General features: G+C 38.4%; 1 protein-coding gene across 1 annotated transcript in view; it reads right to left on the bottom strand.

The window, feature by feature from the left end:
• The window catches only part of COL19A1 (collagen type XIX alpha 1 chain), a 447,290-nt gene that overhangs the window by 167,145 nt on the left and 260,446 nt on the right, over positions 1 to 19,699 (bottom strand). The window contains exon 15 of the mRNA XM_055534763.1: positions 15,710 to 15,763. Coding sequence (XP_055390738.1) covers positions 15,710 to 15,763 — 54 coding nt within the window. The remainder of the gene's footprint in view (positions 1 to 15,709; positions 15,764 to 19,699) is intronic.

The following is a 19,699-nucleotide window of genomic DNA, read 5'->3' as shown; positions in this document are numbered from 1 at the left end:
GTCTCTCTTTTCCACCTGATTCTAATTAGACTGAGCTAGACATTGTCTCGCAACATTTTGTTCCTTCAATTTCTCTTTCATTCTAGTCCAAGTATGAGCAAAAGTGGAGGATTCTTTTCCTGGTCACACAACTATTCCCTTGGAGACATTTGTTTGACATTAACATATATTAGCCTCTTCTTCTTCTTCCTGCCTTATTCCATTGCTGCAGCAACTATATTTGAGGCAGTTTTGGGGGAAATCAAGCTATAGTGAGCAGGAACATCTGGGTGGCAGGATACTAGAAGAAAATTGTGAAGTACAAATTTTACCAACGTCATTCCTTACAGTCTTTTTCAAAGTTCTCTAAAATCCTTATTCTGTATCTTGAAGGACATCTAACTGACAAGAACTCCAAAATACTATTAAGAAATCTCACAAATATTTAATCATATCTTATTATGTGAACCAGTTGATGGTGAAGTCAAGTGCGTCTCTGACCATGGGGGGCCACCACAGACCCCACCCTGACCCATGCTGAGTACCCACCCCTCCTCTTTTTCCAGCACAGCTCCCTCTGGGGTGAGGCTGTTGGTTCTTGGGAGTGGAGACAGTGCACCCTGGAAGGGACCTAACCTCAAGGCTCCTGCTCTAGCAGCTTGAGACCTGACTCCACCCCCGATAGGGTAATGAAGATCACTGAGCAGAGAGGACACACATGTTCAAACCTGGTTCTGACTCCAGCCCCACCATCTGAAGCCCCTCCGCCTATCAAGCTAATGACTGTCATCGTACCCTGAGGCAAGACACAGCTTTTGTCCACATCAATCCAGCAGCCCCACCAAAGTCACAGGGTACTTGCAGACTACACAGGGACACTCCCACATAAGGACATTTCCCCAAGACCATCATAGGTAGTTGTTTCACCTAATTTCATAGAGAGAGACAAAATGAGAAGCTACAGGGATTTGTCTCAATTGAGAGAGGAAGATAAAACCCGTAATATATATACATATATATACACACATATGTGTACATATATATAATGAAACAGAAATAAAAGCTTACCAGATAAATCAAAGCATTAGCAATAAAAATGCTAACTAAATTAAAGGGAATAATAATTGAACACAGTAAGAATTCTAGCAAGGAACTAGAAAATACAATAAATAATCAGACAGAAGTAAATAATTCAATAACTGAATGAAAAACACACTAGAAGAAATGAATAACAGACTAGGTGATAAGGAAGATCACATAACTTATCTGGAAGACAGAATAATGAAGATCACTCAAATAGAAGAGCAAAAAGAGACATATGTTTAAAAAAGCACAGTTTAAGAGATCTATGTAACAACATCAAGCATACTAACATTCACATTATAGGGGTCCCAGAAGGAAAGGAGGGATAGAAAAAGGGTCAAAAATATATTTGCTGACATGATGACTAAAAACTTCCCAAAGATGAAGAAGGAAAGAGAGTTTTTAGATATGGGAAGCACAGAGAGGCACAAACAAGATGAAGCCAGAGACTCACACCAATCTACACAATTAAAATGGCAAAAGTTACAGATAAATAGAATTTTAAAGGCAACAAGAAAGAGACAAAGAGCCGTGGGGAGCAATCCTAAGACTATCAGCTGATTTTTCTTCAGAAACTTTCCAACCAGAAGGGAGTGGCATGATATATTTGAAGATTTGAAAGGGAAAAATCTACAATCTAAAATACCCTACCCAGCAAGGTTATCATTCAGAATTTTGTTGTTTTTGGTCAATCGCTCAGTCGTTTCTGACTCTTTGAAACCCCATGGACTGAATTAAAGGAAAATTCAGAATTAAAGGAGAGATAAACTTCTAAGATGAGCAAAACACTAAAAAATTTGGTCAAAACTAAACCGACTCTACAAGAAACATTAGAAGGTCTTCTCTAAGTGGAAAAGACTACAACAAGAAGTAAGAATTTAGAAGAGAGGAAAAATCCCACTAGTAAACATATGGTAAATGCTATGGCTTCCCTGGTGGCTCAGATGGTAAAGAATCTGCCTGCAATGTGGGAGACCCAGATTCGATCCCTGGTCCAGGAAGGTCCCCTAGAGAAGGAAAGGGCAACCCATACCAGTACTCTTGCCTGGAGAATTCATGGACAAAGGAACCTGGTGGGCTACAGTCCATGGGGTTATAAAGAGTCAGATATGACTGAAGGAGCAGAGCACACATGGATCAGCACTTAAGGAGGCAAGTATGAGCATTAAAAGACAAAAACTTTAAAGTCAGCTGTAACTAACACAAACATGGGAAAGGGAAGTAAAAAATGAGAAAGGAGAATTAAAAAATGCCTTTTAGAATATGTTTAAACTTAAATGATTATCAGTTAAAAACACATAGATACAGTTATAGGTCAACATATGTAAACCTCATAGTGACCACAAATCAAGAACCTACAATATACCTGCACCCTGAACCCCATGGCCTGAACCCCACAATCCATGTCAGGCCTGAGTCCTCCACCACTGTCTCTGTCTGCACCTGCTGTAGTTCCAGGGAGGCAAATCCCAGTGGCCTGGCATGCCTGCCATCCCACTCTCAGATCCTACAGAGAACTGGGATGGGAAGGAAGGCGCAAGGGAAGCCCAAGAGGCGTGGACTAAGGGGCTTTTCATCATCTCTAACCTGGGTGAGACATTCTGTGAAACCAGCTGGAAGGAGCTGCCCACAGCTAGCAAAGTTTAGGGAGCATCATCTCCGGCCTCCTTGCCCTCCAGTGCCCCAGGGAAGACACAAGGTGAGGAATCTCAGGGGAAAACACCGAGAGACACTGCCCACAGTAAGTGAAGCGTGGGAAGGATCGTCTCTACCTGTCCTTTCCACCTAGGGTGAGACCAAGGGTTAAAAACTCCATGAAACAGACAAACAAAAGGAACATACAATAGACATACAAAAACTTGGAACACAGGCATACCACTAAAGGCAATTATCAAACCAGAAGAGAAGAAACTAGAGGAAGAAGAAAAGAACTGAGAAAATGACAAAACAATGAGAAAACAAATAACAGAATGGCAATAAGTACATACCTATCAATAGTCATTTTAAATGTCAATGCACTAAATACTCCAATAAACACACAGGGTGGCTGGTTAGATTGGAAACAAGACCCATCTATATGGTGCTTACAAGAGACTTACTTCAGAGCTAAAAATATATAGACTGAAAATGAGGAGATGGGAGAAGATATTTCATGCAATTAGAAATGACAAGAAAGCAAGGATATCAATATTCATGTCAGATAAAATAGACTTTAGAGCAAAGTCTATAATGAAAGACAACAAGGACACTGTATAATGATAAAGGGATCAATACAAGAAGAGGATATCACTTGTCAATATATAAGCAACCAAAATAGGGGCACTAAATATATAAAGCAAATATTAACAGACATAAAGGAAGAAACTGACAAAAACAAAATAATAGTAGAGGACGTTAATAGCCTACTTACATCAATAGGCAGCTCATCCAGACAGAAAATCAACATGGCAGCCTTGGTCCACAATAAGCCAAATGGATTTATAGATATCTAGAGGACATTTTACCCAAAAGCAGATGAGCAAACATTCTTCTCAAGAGCACATGAGACTTCTCTAGGATGGATCACATGCAAGGCTACAAAACAAATCTAAATAAATTGAAAGCATAGAAATTATAAGGAGTATAATTTTGCAACCACAATGGTATGAAACTAGAAATCAATTACAGGGAGCAAAAAGGGAGGAATACAAACAAGCAGAGAACAAACAACATGCTAGTAAAAAAACAAAGTGTCAATGAAGAAATAAAAGAGAAAATAGGAAAATACCTCAAGGGAAATGAAAATGGAAACACAAGACTCCAAAATCTATGGGATGCAATACAGGCCTACTTCAATAAATAGGAAAAGTCTCAAGTAACCTAATCCACTATCTAAAGGAATTAGAAGAAGAACAAACAAAACTCAGAGTCAGAAGAAAGCTGGAAAGAACAAAGATCAAAGAGGAAATAAATAAAATAGAGACCAACAGTCAATAGAAAAGATCTATGAAGCCAAGAACTGTTTTTTTTTTTTTAAAGATAAGCAAAATTGATAAAACTTTAACCAGGTTCATCAAAAAGAAAAGATTCAAATGAAATAAATAAAAGAAGAGAAAAACAGCTGATATCATAGAGATACAAAAAGTCTTGAGAATACTGTAAACAGTTATGTACCAGCAAATTGGACAACTTAGAGGAAATGGACAAATTTCTAGAAAAATACAATCTTCAAAGACTGAATAAGAAAGAAATAGACAATATGAATAGACTGATCACTGAGTGCTAAGTCACTTCAGTCATGTCCGACTCTTTGAGACCCTATGGACCCCAGGCTCCTCTGTCCATGGGATTCTCCAGGCAAGAATACTGGAGTGAGTTGCCATGCCCTCCTCCAGGGGATCTTCCCAACTCAATAATCAAACCTGGGTCTCCTGCACAGACTGATTATTAGTAGTAAAGCTGAATTTGTAATAAAAAAGAAACTCTCAGCAAACAAAAGTCCAGGACTGGATGGCTTCACAGGGGCATTCTACCAAACATATAAAGAGGAGGCAACAGCCATCTCCTTCCACCATTGTGAAAACTGAAGAGGAGGGAACACTCCCAGATTCATTCTATGAGCCCAGCATTACTCTGATATCAAAACCAGACAAAGACACTACAAAAAAAATCACATGCCAATATCTGTGATGACTATAAATGTAAAAAATTCTCAATAAAACATTGGCAAATCAATTCCACAAAATATAAAAAAGAATCATACACTATGCTCAAGTGTTATTTATTCCAATGAGTCAATGATAGCTCAGTACTCACAAATCAGTCAATGTGACACACTATATTAACAAACTGAAGAATAAAATCACATGATGCTCTCAATAGATGCAGAAAATGATACCAAGAAATGGAAAGATATTTCATGTTCTTTAATTGAAAGAGTTAATATTGTTAAAATGTTGATACTATCCCCAAAATCTACAGATTTAATATAATCCCTATCAAAATATCCATGATATTTTTCACAGAAGTAGAACAGATAACCCTAAAATTTACATGGACCCACAAAAGACCCTTAATTGTTATAGCACTTTTGAGAAAAAAGTACAAACCCAGAATTACTATGTTCCCTGACTTCACACTATACTGCAAAGCTTCAGTCATGAAAACAGCATGATGGTATTGGTACAAAAACACACACACAGATCAATAGAACAGAATAGACAGCCCAGAAATAAACCCACCCTCTCATGGTCAATTAATCAATGACAAAGGAGGCAAGAGTATGCAATGGAGAAAAGATTGTCTTTTCAGTAAGTGTTGCTGGGAAAACTGAACATCTACATGTAAAAAATGACACAGAACTTATTCATATACAGTACACAAAAATAAACTCAAAATGTATTAAAGATCTAATTGTAAGTCTTCAAGCTTGAAGACCATAAAACTTCTAGAAGAGAACAGTAGAATACTCTTTGACATAATATAGCAATATACATTTTTTGATCTGTCTCCTAAGGAAAGGAAACAAATACTAAAATAAATGTGACCTAATTAAACTTAGAAGCTTTTGCACATCAGAGAAAACCATTGACAAAAGTGCAACCTACTGGATGGAGAAAATATTTGCAAATAATATGACTGATAATGGGGTAATATCCAAAATAAATATACAGCTCATGCAACTAAATGTCAACACCCCCCCCACAAAATCCAATTTAAAAATGGGCAGAAGACCTGAATAGATATTTTTCTAAAGAAGACATAGAGTTGGCAAATAGGCACATGCAAAGATGTAATCATCACAGAAAGGCAAAAGCAAAGAAATACCACCTCACACCTGTTAGAAGAGCTATCATCAAAAAGCCAAAAAATAACAAATGCTGGCAAAATGCAGAGAAAATGGAAGCCTTATCTACTGATGGCGGGTAGGTAAACTGGTTCAGTCACCGTGGAAAACAGTATTGAGGCTCCTCAAAATATTAAAAACAGAGCTGCCATATGATCTCACATTTTCACTCCTGGATATATAGTTAAAGAAAATATGAAAACACTAATTTGAAAAGATACGTGCACTGCGATGTTCATAACAGGATTATTTACAATGGCTAAGATATGGAAGCAACCTAAGTGTCCATCAACAGATGAACAGATAAAGTAGATGTGATATATATTACACATATAAATTGGAATTTATAACCATAAAATGAATTTAATTCTGCCATTTGCAGCAATGTAGATGAAGAGTATTATGCCTAGTGAAATAAATAGTACAGAGAAAGCCAAATATTGTATGTTATCACTTATATGCAGAATCCAAAATATAAAAGAAACAAATGAATATAACAAAACAGAAACAGACTCACAGGTACAGAGAAAAAACTAGTGGTTACCAGTGAGGAGAAGGATGGGAGGAATCACAAGACTGGGATATAGGATTAAGGGATACAAGCTATAATGAATAAAATAATAAGCAATAAGGATATATTATACAGTACAGGGGAATACAGCCTTTATTCTGTAATAACTTAAATGGACTATGAGCTATTAAAATGTCAAATCACCACACTGTATAATGGAAACTGATATAATACCAACTACATTTCAATTAAAAACCAAAATAAACCAACATATGATTTATTATATTGTAGAGTTCATATCACAGTATATTTTCTCACCAATATTAATTTAACTCAATAAATGTGTTCTCAATTATTGACCTTTTATAAGTGTTAATTTTGATAGTCTTGCAGGTAAACTGCAGATAACTGCTGCTGCTGCTAAGTCGCTTCAGTCGTGTCCGACTCTGTGCGACCCCACAGACGGCAGCCCACCAGACTCCTCTGTCCCTGGGATTCTCTAGGCAAGAACACTGGAGTGGGTTGCCATTTCCTTCTCCAGGAAGGTGAGTTTCTGGAAAGAAAGTCAGGTAAAGGCAAAGTTGGCAATATTAGGTACTGGAACAATAGTAACAGTTCCCCAAAGTCGTCTATGGAGCCCTGCAAACAGGAGTGCTGGGACATGTGGAGATTTGATGGATTCCACCCTCTGTGCCTCATGTTAGTTTTGTGCATTCACAGAAGCTTTTAGGGGAAAGAGGCATAGCTCTCTGAGCCTGCACAGGGTACACACTTGCCCAGTTGCCCATCTAGATGGAAGACAGGCTCAAAGATGGGTATCTCTCTAAAACTCTCAAGGTAATCCTTAAGGAGAAATCTTCAGGAAATGCCACAGGAAGTAAACGGAAAAACGTGTCATCTGAATGCCAGAAGTTTAACATGTGCAATAAACATGAACCCCTAGTTACAGGATGCAAAACCTCTCAGTTGTCATTCACATGTATGTCTACATATTTATACATGGGTACAAGCCAAAAAAAAACCAAACATGCTTTCCCTTTGTGTTTATATGGAGGGTGAATCCTCCATGCTATTTAGGACACAAGGAACCTTGACCCCAGATGCAGGCTGCAAGGTGGCTTGGAGCAAGCACTTCAAGGGAGAGTAAAAAGTAAAATCTGCAGAAGGTTAAAAGGAGAGAATTAAAGGGATGGCTGCCTGGAGGGGATTAAAAAAAAAAAAAAAAACTAGATAGACACAGGCAGAGAAGCTAAACTGAGAGCAAGACAGAAGGTGACTTGCTTTAGTCACTTCAGTTCAGTTTCTCAGTCGTGTCCGACTCTTTGCGGCCCCATGGACTACAATGCACTAGGCTCCCCTGTCCATCACCAACTCCTGGAGCTTGCTCAAACACATGTCCATTGAGTTGGTGATGCCATCCAACCATCTCATCTTCTGTTGTCCCCTTCTCTTCCTTCCTTTAGTCTTTCCCAGCATCAGGATCTTTTCCAATGAGTCAGTTCTTCACATCAGGTGGCCAAAGTTTTGGAGGTTCAGCTTCAGCATCAGTATTTCCAGTGAACACCCAGGACTGATCTTCTTTAGGATGGACTGGTTGGATCTCCTTGCAGTCCAAGGACTCTCAAGAGTCTTCTCCGACACCACAGTTCAAAAGCATCAATTCTTCAGTGCTCAACTTTCTTTATAGTCCAGCTCTCACATCTGAGGGCTTTTTTTGTGGTTCAGTGGTAAGGAATCCGTCTGCCAATGCAGGGGATGCAAGAGACCTGGGTTCAGTCTCTGGGTCAGGAAGTTCCCCTGGAGAAAGAAATGGCAACCAACTCCAGTATTCTTGCCTGGGAAATCCCATGGACAGGGGAGCCTAGCAGGCTGCAGTCCATGGGGTCACAAAAGAATCAGACATGACTATGACTAAACAACAACACATCCATACATGACCACTGGAAAAACCAAAGTTTTGACTAGATGGACCTTTGTTGGCAAAGTAATGTTTCTGCTTTTTAATATGCTGTCTAGGTTGGTCATACCTTTTCTTCCAAGGAGCAAGTGTCTTTTAATTTCATGGCTGCAGTCACCATCTGAAGTGATTTTGGAGCCCCAAAAAGCGAAGTCTGTCACTGTTTCCAATGTTTCCCCAATATTTGTCATGAAGTGATGGGACCAGATGCCATGATCTTCGTTTTCTGAATGTTGACCTTTAAGCCAACTTTTTCACTCTCCTCTTTCACTTTCATCAAGAGGCTCTTTAGTTCTTCACTTTCTGCCATAAGGGTGGTGTCATCTGCATATCTGAGGTTATTGCTATTTCTCCCCGCAATCTTGATTCCAGCTTGTACTTCCTCCAGCCCAGCGTTTCTCATGATGTACTCTGCGTGTAAGTTAAATAAGCAGGGTGACAAGATACAGCCTTGACATACTCCTTAGTTGTGTCCGACTTTTTGTGACCCCATAGATTGTAGCCCGCCAGGCTCCTCTGTTCATGGGATTCTCCAGGCAAGAATACTAGAGTGGGCTGCCATTTCCTTCTCCAAGAAGGTGACTTATATGGCATTTAAAATATAAATTCTCTACTCAGGATTGAAATTAGGATCCAGCAGCAGAGACAGTAAGGGTGTGATATCACCTAGGTCCATCCAAACAATCTCATGTTTGGGGCAGTCCTTAGCTGATTCACCAATAAATGTTCTTTCAGAGACCTAGAGCGACTAACAACAGGCCCTGGTTGTTTCAAACCAAGAGGTTGTTCAGACATGCACTTAATGTGACTGTAAGGAGAAATCCAAGGACACATAAAATGATAATTATTTTTTATGTTTTGGAAATGTTATTAAGAAAAATAAAAGTGAAAGTCTCTCAGTTGCGTCTCACTCTTTGTGACCCCTTGGACTATCCGTCCATGGAATTCTCCAGGCCAGAATACCGGAGTGGGTAGCCATTGCCTTCTCCAGGGGATCTTCCCAACCCAGGGATCGAACTCAGGGCTCCCACATTGCAGGTGGATTCTTTACCAGCTAAGCCACCAGGGAAGCATAAGGAATCTATATGTTAAAGGGAATTTGTACAAATGCCAGTTCTTTTGAGGTCTTTCCTGTAAACTTTCACAGACGTGCTCAGCCATCTGAAATATTCCCCTTTTCACTAAGACATCTCCTTGGGCTCCCATGCAGTTCCTATCCTTTTCTCCCCCCGACCCCCAGATTCCCCATCGCTGCCTCTCCTTACTCACAATGTACACCCTAATTACCTCTTATCTTTTCTTGCAAGTTTTGTTTCCAATGCTCTCCCATTTATTCAACCAAACCTTCTCTCTCAGTTGGCACCAGCTCCAATCACCTCTTCTTTTAACCAGTATCTCTCCCCCAACTTTGCTCCCCATTTTAATGCTGCTGAACCCTCTATTTACCCTGAAACTCTCTTCTGCTTACTTCCTGGCCCTGCAGCATCCTGGTCATCCTCCTGGGCCTTCTCTGTCATCATGGCTGGACATCTCCTTGGTCTCCAGACAAGTGTCCCCAGCATGCCCTTCTCTACTACTCCCTGATAAACCTTCATCTGAGGCTTAGGGTCAATATTCAACATTAGTTGAATTTTAAAAACTGTGTTAATCTATAAAAGATGTTAGACCCAAACAGGTGTCAGTCAAATGTTTTACTTATAGGACTTCAAAAAGATAACAGAGGGAAAAAATAATGGCCTATAAAAGATTCAAAGAAGAAATAAGGAGGTTAAACAAAAATAGAAAACCACAAATCTCAGATATACATCACTACCAAACATTGTTAAGGTTAACAGCAGCTTTTAAGTACAAGAAGTACACTGCTACTATGTTTTATTAAATGAACACAGAATCTGAAATTTAGTAGCTTCTAAGACAGTGAAGAAGATAAAGTCAATTAATGAAAATTTAAATAGAATTTTTGGTGTGGTACTTGTGAAAAAATAATGTTTTTACTGTGCATATAGAAAACTACATAAAGGGTTAAACAGAAAAATAAAAGGAATTTATCAGAGTCCTTATGCCTTAATAGAAATAACAGTAGTATTATTAACATTTTTCTATGATGCTTTATAGAAACATAATTTTTTTTAAGGTATGTTTACATTTGACACTCATGTTTGATATTGTAGAATAGAAGATACTTTCTTTTTAATCATTGAGAAAAACTAACAAATCAATGATTTCTTCCACTTTCCTTAAAGACATTATACCTAGGAAGGAGTAAGGTACATAAACTTGCACATATTATATATTTCATTTCAATAAACTTAGTGATAGTCAACTCCTTCCTGATCAAACACCTGTAAAAAAAATATGGATTTTCTTGAGAATAGGTTAATAGAAGAATGTTAAATTCCTAGATTTTTCTGTTGTTTTCTATTGCAAATTTCAGAAAAAGGAAATATTATTGGTCTTAGCTTTCAGTGTGTGCATCTGCTTGTGAGTATGTACACACACATACTCATACACAGACATGTACATTTGTGTGTCCGAAAGAGCTGTGTGCTGCTTAACTCTTGAGCAGAGAAGAAATAGTGGCAGTAAGTTGGGCCTAAATGAAAATATTTAAGAATACTTGTTTCTTTAATGTGCTTCCCCTTCAAGTAACTGAAAAGCAGAATGAAATCACTGAGCACATTTGGAAATAATCATTTGTAAATGTGAATAACATCAATAATACCTGACCTAAATGTCTTCCTTTAACTATACGGCATTTGTAAAAAAGCAATAGTAATAATAATAAAGCTTGCCTAACATTATCTGTAAAATTCTACCACATTCTTTAGTTTCTGACACTGTTACTCTTGATAAGATAGAATAAAAAGTAATATAAAATTACCTGGACTATACATATTTATAAATGGAGTAAATTTGCATAATATAGTGGTTGAACTTTATAATTTGAATATGTTCCTTCATAATTATCATGAAGAATACATAAGCTTGAATTACTGGTTAAGTCACCTTCTTCTGAAATGTAAGCTTTGCTAGGGTACAATTTCAATTTGAAGCATCATTATTTTTAAAGAACCTCATTTGAATATTTTTCATTTCAGCTAGTCTGACAAAGACTCTCATAATTATCTTACAAGACAGATTAAGAAATTGTGGGTGGGAAGGAAGGAGAGGTCAAATGTATTTGTACATGATTTGTATCACGCCACACGAACATCAGTGGTAGACAAGGTGTTACAAGGAGTCAGGCCTGTCCTGCTCAGGATTCATTAGTGATGTGAATGAAGACTCAGAGGGTAGGCTTATTAAAATTTAAGGTGGTGTAGAGCTATTGGAGAAGGCAATGGCACCCCACTCCAGTACTCTTGCCTGGAAAATCCCATGGATGGAAGAGCCTGGTAGGCTGCAGTCCATGGGGTCGCTAAGAGTCGGACACAACTGAGCGACTTCCCTTTCACTTTTCACTTTCATGCACTGGAGAAGGAAATAGCAACCCACTCCAGTGTTCTTGCCTGGAGAATCCCAGGGACGGGGGAGCCTGGTGGGCTGCCGTCTATGGGGTCACATAGAGTCAGACATGACTGAAGCGACTTAGTAGCAGCAGCAGTAGAGCTATTTCACTGAGAAACACCTAACAGAATGGTGTTAGAAACTAAAACCCAGAAGGTGAAATTTAATGATGACAAGGATCAGTTCTTACTCTGTGATTCAGAAAGGCCACTGCACAGTTGTAGGACAGGCAAAGATCTGACTGGGAAGAAGTTTTCATTAAAATAAAGGAGGCGGTGCCCTGAAATGACCACATGTCAGCCCAAGTTGGAAGTGCAGTTTCACTGTAGACAGAAGCAGACTCAGGGATATAGAGAACAGGCTTGTGGTTGCAAGGGTGAGGGGGTTGGGGGAGCTATAGAGAGGTAGGTTGGGGTTAGCAGATGCAAGCTTTTATATATAGAATGGATAAATGACAAGCTCCTACGCTATAGCACAGGGAACTATATTTAATATTCTATGATAAGCCATAATGGAAAAGAATATTAAAAAGGAATGCCTATATAACTGAGTCACTTTGCTGTACAGCAATAATTAACCTGACATTGCAAATCAACTATACTTTATTTTTTAAAAAGAAGTACAATTTCATTGTATATTGAAATTTGTTAAGACAGTAGACCTCATGGTTAAGTGTTCTTACCACACAAATTAAAAAAAAAAAAAACCACAAAAAAACTGCTGCTTCCGAGGGAGGAAGTCAGACACTCTGCCTACCTTCACCCACTTAGCTCCATAATTTCCATCTCAAACCACCCAGGGACTATAAGCTACTTTCTGGAGTTGAAATTAAAACTCTGTTTCTTAGTTTTATTATCATTCTACTTTATTGAGTCATTGTTGAAAATTAAAACTGCACATATTGAAGGTATACAACTTGATCTGATATACTTAACACATCGTGAAATAGTTACAATAATCAAGCTAATTAACAGATCCATCTGCTCACAAATAGTTACCTCTTTGTGGTGGAAACCCCTAAGACCTACTCTTTCATCAAATTTCAAGTATACAACACAGTATTAATTACACTCTCATTGCTGTGCATTAGGTCCCAAGAACTTCTTCATCTTGTATACCTAAAACTTTGTACCCTGTGATCCACATCTCCCCTCTCCCCCATCCTATAGTAATCACCACTCTATGGATTTTTATATTTTAAGATTCCACATATAAGTGAGCATCTATCTTTCCATGACTGGCTTATTTCATTTAGCATAATGTCCTCCAGGTTCATCCATTTTGTTACAAATGGCAAGATTTCCTTCTTTATTGAGGCTGAAATAATATTCCACTGTATGTGTGTATTTAACTGTATTTTCTTTATTCATTCACCTGTCAATAGATATTTAGGTTGCTTCTATATCATGGGGGTATGTATATTTCTTCAAAATACTGGTTTCATTCCTTTAGACATGCACCCACAAGTGACACTGTGGCTCATAAGGTAGTTCTACTTTTTGGAGGAACCTCCATACTGTTCTCCATGGTGGCTACACCAATTTACATTCCCACCAGCAGGGAGCCTGGGTCCCCTCTTCTCCATAACTTTGTCAATGCTTATCTCTTGTCTTTCTGATACTGGCCATTCTAGCAAGTGTGGGGTGATACTGCGGTTTTGATTAGTTTTCCTTAATGATTAGCTACATTGAGCACTTTTTCATATAGCCATTGGTCATTTGTATGTCGTATGTCGTCTTCTGAGAAGTCCAGTTGAAAACTGGGTTATTGCATGTTTTGCTACTGAGTTGCATGTGTTCCTTACATATTTTGTTATGTGTTCCTTAATTATTTTGTTTCTTGTATATTAACTAGGGGGTATAACTGATCACTCAGTTTCCATGAAGGGGTAGTTACTATGAGCAAAATGTACCCTGGATGCTTAAGATAGAAGTTAATTAAGAAATATGTTCCTAGATGGAACAATCATCTTGGCCACGACTGTGAGAAAATAAGAAGCTTAGGCATTAACTACACAAGGTCATTTCATCTAGTCCTCTGCCTCCAGTGGGTAAAATGCTTAAAACAGCCTCAAAAGCACAGATCTAGGGAAGTAATCCTCAATTTTTTCTCTAGACTATTTAAAACTTTGATCGGGTGGAGTAATGAACTCTTGGATAATGAGCTGGAGAGCTAAAAAGAGGAAACTATAATTATACACATAGGTGTTGAGAGTAGAACCCAAATGTGACTACTTTGTAAATAGTTTTAAAATATCCATATAATCCACTTAATAGCAATGTGTTCTATTCAGGCTCCTGAACAAACTCCGCTTCCCTGTGAGCACTGTAGTAGAATCTACCTCACAGAGCTATTGTGAGAAACAAATGAAATTAGAAATAGGTAGCCCATAAATGTTAGCTATTATTCACAAAATTTTTCTTCTGTTTTTTTTTTCATCATCCAAACTTATTAAGCCCTATTATGTTCACTGAAATAGCCACTGGGAAAAAGAACTGAACACAGAATTTTTTAACTGAACAAATTTCAATGTCATCTAGTTCATTTTTTTCCTAATAAACCTTTAATTGTAACTCTGGAAAACAAATTGTAAAAAAGAGAGCTGCTGTAGTAGAAGGAGTTAGGAAAAACAAAGTGTGATGCCATTCACAGGAGCATTGGCTTATCTTAGGTTGCAACAGAAGCCTGTGGTCATAGGCACAGGGCATATTTGCCACACTTAACTCTGCCCTAAATACCATATATACCTCCAGTTCCATTACTGACACCTTCAGAAGGTTCATGAGTGTTTTCTGGGAAAGACCATTGGCATGTTAGGTAGTCAGTTATCAAGACAAGAGGAAGAGCTTAGAGAATGTGGATTTTATTATCAATCTGACAAAAGGCAAACCTTGGTAAAAATACCATAGGTCTTCAAATATTTGAAGGACTCATATATCGGAGGCAACAGACTTATTTGCCAGGGGGCAGAACAGGGAATAATAAATTTAGATGACTAAGAAAGAGTTCTGGGGTTAACATGCTGAGACAGTAAAAGAGAACATGAAATCCAAAGTCAGAAAGCCCAAATTCAAGTCCAAGCTTGATTTTTCATTAGTTCTATAACTTTAGGCAAGGCATCTACACTCCATGAGTCACACAATTCTCATCTATAAGGTAACAAAAGTTAAAAATACTACTCATATAAGAAAGCACATACTAAATGTTTGGAATCTTTAGCATGATTTGAAAATAGTTAATAACGGTTAGCCATAGGAATGGGGTACCCCACTGCAGAGAGTGTTCATGGAGGGCTGACCAAGTCTCACTGCAGGGCTTCCTTTTACTGGGAGCCAGTAAGCCTAACTGAACTGGAAGGTGACTGCTATACTCCCTCGGCAAGTACAATGTGTTCACGTGATACATATATATCTCAAAGGTAGGAAAAGTTAACTACAAAGAGTCACTAATGTCAATAATTTAATTTGGCTAAAGAATGCACTTAAAATCCACAGTCTTTCCAGAATTCATGAACAGGCTAAAACTCTGCAAAGATAACTCATTAAACTTAAATCAGCAAAGATGAGCTTAACTCAAAACCCCCCAAACAGGATCATGTGTTCCAGATCAAATTACAGCTAATTCATTTCACCCAAACAGTATTTCCACACTTGTGCTGCCAATCTGGAAAATATATAGAATTTTCTGGATTGTAAAAGCTCTGTCAAAATCTCAAATTTCAGCTTTCAGATAGTTGATATTCTCCCACTGCCCATTTGCCTGCTGTATTCCAATTTATTTTTGTAAGTGTTCAGAAATAAGTAACCTCTGAGTTAGTATGCCTGCCAGTTGTTCTGAGTTAACTTACCCTCTGACCCTCTTTTCCAGGTGGACCTTGGGGGCCTTGTATCCCCAGGGAACCCTACAAGAAAAAAAGGGGACACATATTAGTAGATTGCTTCAAACATGCCTGCCTTACAAAGAATGCTGTGAAAATTAATACTAATTTTATTGATTATACAAAAACTTTTAAAGTGATCTGAGCTCTTCCAAGCTTAGACTATATAACACGTTAATAATGGTGAACTGTCCTTCTTTGACTGGTTTATCTTCAGAGTTAACAAGACAAAAGAAAAGAAAGACTCTTAACCAGCGGTCACTTCCAGGGATGACTCTCATTTGGTTGGGACCATGTCTTTTTTTTTTTTTAATCAAGCTGCCATCAATAAATGGTAACAATATTTACAGGCAGAAAAAAATGCCTCTTCATGTATTTAAACTCTATAAATGCAACAGCATTTTTGGTTGAGAGTGGCTCTGTAGTTTTCCTCTGAAAAAACACCTGGTTATGACATCAGCTTCAACATTTATCTATTCATACCACTTAATTTTTAGCCTCATAGACATTATTTAATACTTTCTCATGAAAAGTATTCAAGTGGTAGAAAAAATAACCTTTTTTTTTTCAATTCTACAAAATGTGCAGGAAGTCCCAGGTGCACTAATCTGAATCTCCCGATTCTCACAGATAATTACTATTACACATAAATTCTCAACACAAAAACCAGAATGTTGATACCGCTGCTGTTTAAAGTCTTTGGGATTGATGGTTAGTTGTTACCCCTCTGGAGGCTTCTCAGTCTCTCTGGCTGCTTCCTCCTTCCCTATAACGCCTTTCAATGTGAGGGTTTAGGCCCATTTTCTCCCCGTTCTCCTGCCATGATCTTGTATTATACCTTGGACTTTGGATTCTCCAGGCCAGTGATGACAAAAGTTTTATTCAATTTATATTTGAGCTTGTAGGTCCACACATCCAAATGCCTGCCTGGTACACCCACTCTGCTCTCCCCAGCATGTGAATTTAGCACAGCAACACCACATTTAGGGCCCTCCCACCAAAACTGGGGCCTTTTCCAGCACCTCAACTCTGTAGACCCACGCACCATCCTGCTAGAGCTCTTGTTGGGAACCTAGAACTTGCCTTCCATACTTGCCTCTCTCACTTCTCTTTCACATCCAGTCCCCAAGTCCAACTGATGTAGCTCCAAATAGGTGGATTTGATCCATCTATTACTCTCCTCCATCCTTCTGCTCCACCACCTGCTTGCTTGCTCACCTGTAAGAGCTTTCTAGGTGATACTAGACACAGACCCCTCCATCCTCCAGAACACAAACTGACCTCAAGAAAAGCCAGCCTGACCTCCCTGGATTGTCCACATAAAGAGATGAATGCCTTATTGCACCAGTCTTAAGGTGCCTGTACTTGTCCTTTAAATTATTTATCATAATTCCATTTAAGTAATTATTTAGGAAATGATTCACCAGGCTGTAAGGACAATGGTAGAATCACTGTCTTATTCAATACCAGGCACCTGTTAATGATTGAAAAAAAATCATAATGAGAAATCAATCCACTGTTTAAAAAAAAAAAAACCTTTTGGGTAGAGCCAGCATTTTCAAAGGGTTTTTAGAATATGTATGATTAATCTTCATTCCAATCCCAAAGAAAGGCAATGCCAAAGAATGCTCAAACTACCGCACAGTTGCACTCATCTCACACGCTAGTAAAGTAATGCTCAAAATTCTCCAAGCCAGGCTTTTCAGCATTAAGTGAACCATGAGCTTCCAGATGTTCAAGCTAGTTTTAGAAAAGGCAGAGGAACCAGAGATCAAATTGTCAACATCTGCTGGATCATGGAAAAAGCAAGAGAGTTCCAGAAAAACATCTATTTCTGCTTTATTGACTATGCCAAAGCCTTTGACTGTGTGGATCACAAGAAACTGTGGGAAATTCTGAAAGAGATGGGAATACCAGACCATCTGACCTGCCTCTTGAGAAACCTATATGCAGGTCAGGAAGCAACATTTCGAACTGGACATGGAACAACAGACTGGTTCCAAATAGGAAAAGGAGTACGTCAAGGCTGTATATTGTCACCCTGCTTATTTAATTTCTATGCAGAGTACATCATGAGAAACACTGGGCTGGAAGAAGCACAAGCTGGAATCAGGATTGCTGGAAGAAATATCAATAACCTCAGATATGCAGATGACACCACCCTTATGGCAGAAAGTGAAGAGGAACTCAAAAGCCTCTTGATGAAAGTGAAAGTGGAGAGTGAAAAAGTTGGCTTAAAGTTCAACATTCAGAAAACAAAGATCATGGCATTTGGTCCCATCACTTCATGGGAAATAGATGGGGAAACAGTGTTAGACTTTATTTTTTGGGGCTCCAAAATCACTGCAGATGGTGACTGCAGCCATGAAATTAAAAGACGCTTACTCCTTGGAAGAAAAGTTATGACCAACCTAGATAGCATATTCAAAAGCAGAGACATTACTTTGCCAACAAAGGTCCATCTAGTCAAGGCTATGGTTTTTCCTGTGGTCATGTATGGATGTGAGAGTTGAATTGTGAAGAAGGCTGAGTGCCGAAGAATTGATGCTTTTGAACTGTGGTGTTGGAGAAGACTCTTGAGAGTCCCTTGGACTGCAAGGAGATCCAACCAGCCCATTCTGAAGGAGATCAGCCCTGGGTGTTCTTTGGAAGGGATGATGCTAAAGCTGAAACTCCAGTACTTTGGCCACCTCATGTGAAGAGTTGACTCATTGGAAAAGACTCTGATGCTGGGAGGGATTGGGGGCAGGAGGAGAAGGGGACGACAGAGGATGAGATGGCTGGATGGCATCACTGACTCTATGGACGTGAGTCTGAGTGAACTCCGGGAGTTGGTGATGGACAGGGAGGCCTGGTGTGCTGTGACTCATGGGGTCGCAAGAGTCGGACACGACTGAGTGACTGAACTGAACTGAACTGAATGGTTAATCTATTATATATTAAATGCCTTAAACTCTTTGGAATATGAGAACGCTAGTAAAGACACACTTGAACATATGAATTCATCTTCATCCCTTCAGGAGAAGCATTATTATCTAATTTTTAAAAATTAAGATTCATTTTTATAATGTAACCATTTTCTTTAAAAGTCATAACTACATTTAAAGTAAAACATCAGGTGTGCTTGTGAGGATGTATTTATTATGTATTATTATGTATACATTTTTTGGTTTTTCATAGTATTTAAATCTTCATACCATCCAATTTTATTTAGAATAAAAATATCACAAATATATTTTAATTTTACTTGTGAGGATGTATTTATTATGTATTATTATGTATACATTTTTCGTTTTTTTCATAGAAATTAAATCTTCATACCATCCAATTTTATTTAGAATAAAAATATCACAAATATATTTTAATTTTTCACTCATAGCTTTTCTTTGATTAAAACTGTCAGAATTTAGTATAAATTCCTGTAACTAATTTTGAAAAAGCATTTATACAAAAATTTCTACATGTATCACCAATGCTTGTGCATGTGTGATCAATCACTGAGTCAAGTTCTATTCTTTGTGACCTTATGGACTGTAGCCCACCAGGCTCCTCTGTCCATGGGATTTTCCTGGCAAGAATACTGGAATGGGTTGCTATCTTCCTCCGTGGGATCTTCCTGACTCAGTGCTCGAACCCATCTCCTGTGCCTCCTGCACCGCAGGTGAATTCTTTACTGTTGATCCACGTGGCAAGCCATCAACAATGCTCAGTGTTCCCCAAATCTTCCTGAGTCTTCCTCCATATAGTATTCATAAAATGTGGAGAAGGAAATGGCAATCTACTCCAATATTCTTGCCTGGAAAATTCCCATGAACAAAGGAATCTGGTAGCCTACCATCTATGGGGTCTCAAAGAGCTGGACGCGACTGAGCAACTGAGCAAGCATTCATAAAATGTACGTATTTGTTCTTTTACCTATTTTTGGAAAAATTAATGTTACAGGGATATGTAGAGCCTATG

This window comes from Bubalus kerabau, chromosome 9, assembly GCF_029407905.1.
Source record: "Bubalus kerabau isolate K-KA32 ecotype Philippines breed swamp buffalo chromosome 9, PCC_UOA_SB_1v2, whole genome shotgun sequence".
Lineage (NCBI taxonomy): Eukaryota > Metazoa > Chordata > Mammalia > Artiodactyla > Bovidae > Bubalus > Bubalus kerabau.
The sequence above is the reverse complement of the archived record's forward strand: the minus strand, read 5'-3'. Positions and strand labels throughout refer to the sequence as shown.